The 4,074-nt window shown below is 41.7% G+C and overlaps 1 protein-coding gene across 1 annotated transcript in view; it reads right to left on the minus strand.

Moving 5' to 3' along the window:
* Nucleotides 1-2,064: 2,064 nt before the first annotated feature.
* The window catches only part of fam83fb (family with sequence similarity 83 member Fb), a 10,518-nt gene continuing 8,508 nt past the window's right edge, over nt 2,065-4,074 (minus strand). Inside the window, exons 3-4 of the mRNA XM_067458199.1 lie at nt 3,978-4,074; nt 2,065-2,755 (exon numbers count right to left, since the gene is read on the minus strand). The exon at nt 3,978-4,074 is cut by the window's right edge and continues 25 nt beyond it. Of these exons, the coding sequence (XP_067314300.1) occupies nt 2,065-2,755; nt 3,978-4,074 (788 nt within the window). The remainder of the gene's footprint in view (nt 2,756-3,977) is intronic.

Here is a 4,074-nt window from a genome sequence, read left to right on the forward strand (position 1 = left end):
TTTTTCATCTCTTATTCAGAACAGAGGCGTGTCTTGACTCTTGAGTGGGCGGAGCTTTTATTCTGCCGTGAGCACTTCTGTTTCTTCCGTTCGTGTGTGTGTGTGTGTGTGTGTGTGTGTATACGCAACACAGCATATTTATCATATCACACACACGTGAGTGTGTTAAAGTGATGTTATAATGCTACCATTGAGACGCTTGTTGACACTGCAGTGAGCGAGATCATAATAGGCGGTAAAACACGGCACTCTGAGCGGTAAATCAACAACAGCAGATTTAAACAATAAGACTAACTGTTGAGCTGGAGAACAATCATTAGTTTCTGTCCATCAATGATCCAAACACTGTCTAATAAAACACACCAGATATTAAAGCGGCGATAGTGTTGCCATGGTTACTACACAATAACACCGGAGGGGATGATGATATCACTGATAGATGACGCACACACACACACACACACACACACACACACACACACACACACACACACACACACACGCACACAGTATTCAGAAACATTCACACACAGACCCAAATGTATTTTGGATGCTTCAAGAGACTCTAATTAACCCACTGATGTCTCATATGGACTACTGTGATGATGTTTTTATTCCCTTTCTGGACATGGACAGTATAGTGTGCATACACTTGCATACGCTCTCGGACTAAATATAAAATATCTTAAACTGTGTGTGAAGATGAATGGAGGTCTTACGGGTGTGGAGCGACATTAGGGAGAGGAGTTAATGACAGACATTTCAGTTTTGGCTGAACTGACCCTTTAAGTTCACTGTTTGAGTCTCTGTGCTTTACTGGAGTATTATTCTTTCTGTAATCTTCTGACTTTAACTTCACTCCATCTGAAAGACAAATATCGTCCTTTTTACTCCACTACATTTCTATCAAGGTCCTCGAAGTGGAAAGTCGTTTCTGTCGCAGCTTTGAAAGTCAGTGATGATTTTTTTCTTCTTTAAAAGGTGTTTGGGTTTTTGCAGAAAGCCTTTCAGGAATCACTCTTGTAGAGTCTCGTGAAGTTCAATGATTTCACAGCATTTATTAAACACTGATTTATAGTTTAGAGCAAAATGACGGAAGAAGACGGATGTCCAAATGCTCATTTAGTGGAGGATTCACATAAACAAAGTTGATTCTGTCTTCAGTGAAGGTGAACAGTGTGAGAATATCAGATGTGTATCAGTGTATTGGATCCGTGCATTCGGCCTTAAAGTGACAGCAGCTTTGTAACTTTTCTACAAGTATTTAAATGAGTTTAAGTTAGTCGTCTGCTAGTGTGTCAGATGGAGCGTCACTGACTGGCTTAAACCATGAGGGCATAATGTTTTGTGTGTGTGTGGGACGAGACCCGCCCACTTTTTACGACCAATGATATCGGACCCACTCACTTGTAACGTCTCTAATTCAGCTCATGTCTGTTAACCCCTAACCGAGAAACACTTATTATTAAACACATTCGATGCTTTATTTCCACCTTTTCTAATATTTTCTCATTTTTTATTGAAAATAAACACCTTTCTGATCTGATGTGTGATGGGAAAGGGAGTAGAGCGAGTTCGGCAAAAGGCGGATTCGAACCTCTGATTGATTTGCATCTAAACTTGATGATATGCGTCTCTTACCGCTACACTATAGCCTCGGTTAATAACTCACTGATTTACCTTATTCTGTCTGACCCAATCAATCGTCTAGTAAACGGCAGTTTTTCTATCTGGACACGGAGCGTAATAAACATACAACGTTCATTATCATTATCTGTGAAACTGTTTCTATGGCAGTTAAATTAATATTGTCTTTTTATTCGACTATTGGTATTGACTGGTTTGAGGTCTTTTATTGGAATAGGCAAGGGATAAGGCCTCTAACTCACCATAATGCAGGAAATCACATCTATGAAATAAAAACATTTCTGGGGAGAACCACCAGACCCCCCGCAAAAAAATACCCCACCTATAATATTTCTCACCAGCCGCTTCTGGGACCCACCCACTTTTTATTTGCTTCCGACGCCCATGGCATTAATACAACAATAATACAATAAATCTTCATTTAGCTTTTTTAAAAAAGCTCCACCGTCCTTTTTTCTTTTTTGAGTCGGCGTCCTGCGTCTCCGAGGTCCGGTCAGCGGTGTGTGTGTGTTTGGATGTGTCCTCAGGTGTGTGTTTGGACGTGTCCTCTGGTGTGTGTTTGGACGTGTCCTCTAGTGTGTGTTCTTCAATCACAGCTTCATTTGTCTTGTCCTGCTTCTGTCTCTTCCACCACGATCCCTTTGTCTTTAATGTTTTTGCTTTCTTGGTCTTCTTCTTCCCGGTCTGAGATGGAGCAGGAGTCAGGTTCTCCAGCTCTTCCGTGGGGTTCTCCGGATCCTGTGGAACCGGATCGGGCGGCTCCATGCGGTTTAAGAACTCCTGCATTGGCGTCGTCTGTCCCGGGATTTGTCCGAGAGCTAGCAGGTATTTGGGATTGTGGTATTTGTGAGCCGGGACTTTGAGATCTCCACGCGTCGCGTCTCCGAGGTTCACCTGGAAGCGGGAAGTGGCCGCGGGGGGGCGTTTGGCCACGGCGGCCCGAGATAAGGTCCCCGTTTGGGGCTTACTGAGGTGAAACTCCTTAAAAAGGTCCAGTTTGTCCGAGTTGGCGTAAAGTTCCCGGAAATCATGATCGTAGAAATCCACCACCTGTCCTGACATCACAGTGATCATATTTCTGTCCATTCGGGAAGAGCTCCAGGAGAAACTGCAGGACCAACAAACACAGAATCAATACGAGACACGACGAACATTATTTAAGGCCGCATTTACACTGCAGGTCCTGATGCACAAATCCGATTTGGTCACAATATCCAATTTTTGGACTAAATGGCCCCATTTAAAATGAATGGTTCAAGAGACCCAATTCTGATTTTGAGAAACTGCAGGACCAACAAACACAGCAATCAATATGTGCTGCAAAAAATGCTCTTCTTATTTAGTATTTCTGTCTTGTTTCTGGTCCAAATGTCTAAATATTACTAAATCAAGATGCGTTTACTAGATAAGTGAAACGACATCAGATATTTGTGCTTGTTTTCTGGGGTGAGAATATTCTTATTTCTGTTTGGAACAAGAATCAAGAATTCAATCAGAAATCAGATTATTTTTCTCACCCCATTGGCAGATCATTTCGCCTGTTTTAAGCAAAAACTCTCTTCATTTAGATTTGACTTTAAAGAAAACAAGAGAAATTATGTCGTTTTACTTATGTAGTAAATGCATCTTGATTTAAGAATTAAGAAACAAGACAAAATTACTAAAGTAAGATTATAATGTGTGAGACATGACAAATGTTTACGAGACTATAAACCAGCTCTTGTAGACAAACCTATGGCAATGCTTTTGCAAACCACAAATACCAATACATGCGACAGTTTCTCAGTGAAATGTCCACTGGGTGGCGCTAAACGCGTAGTTTTTCTCCGGGACAGATGTGTGTGAATCTGGCATGTTTTGTTACGTTGGTTTTTTAACGTACACCCACACCAAACCCTAAACCGACCCCATAGTGTTAACAACAGCACATGTGACAACAATACAATTTCAATTTTAGCTTGTGTTTGAACTCGTCTTTCATCAGGACTCGTTTCTCACGGATTCGTTCCTGTGCTTTCAGCATCGCAAATACAAATCTGTACCAGCTGAGTTATCGAGATTAATGTGTCAGAAAATGTATGGAGCTGGTTAAGTGACGCAAACTCCAACATGTATTCGCTTACAAATCATGGACTACGTATGGTTATAAAAAACGATAAAAACTCCTCGCTGTTTTACTGCCTCTAGTGTTCATTTTTTGAGGGAAACTGCAGTGATATGTACTGTACTGTACATATTGGTATGTATTTTGTGGTTTGGAAAAACGTTGCCACGGGTGCGATGAGACCAGGTTGCCAAACACACATACACACACACACACACACGCTCACCTGTACGTGCCAAACATGACTTTATCTCCGTCGATGAGCATGTACTTGCTGTGGACGTTTCCTGGGATTCTCCCCAAGGACAGATTTAGACCGACAC

This window comes from Pseudorasbora parva, chromosome 12, assembly GCF_024679245.1.
Source record: "Pseudorasbora parva isolate DD20220531a chromosome 12, ASM2467924v1, whole genome shotgun sequence".
Classification (NCBI taxonomy): domain Eukaryota; kingdom Metazoa; phylum Chordata; class Actinopteri; order Cypriniformes; family Gobionidae; genus Pseudorasbora; species Pseudorasbora parva.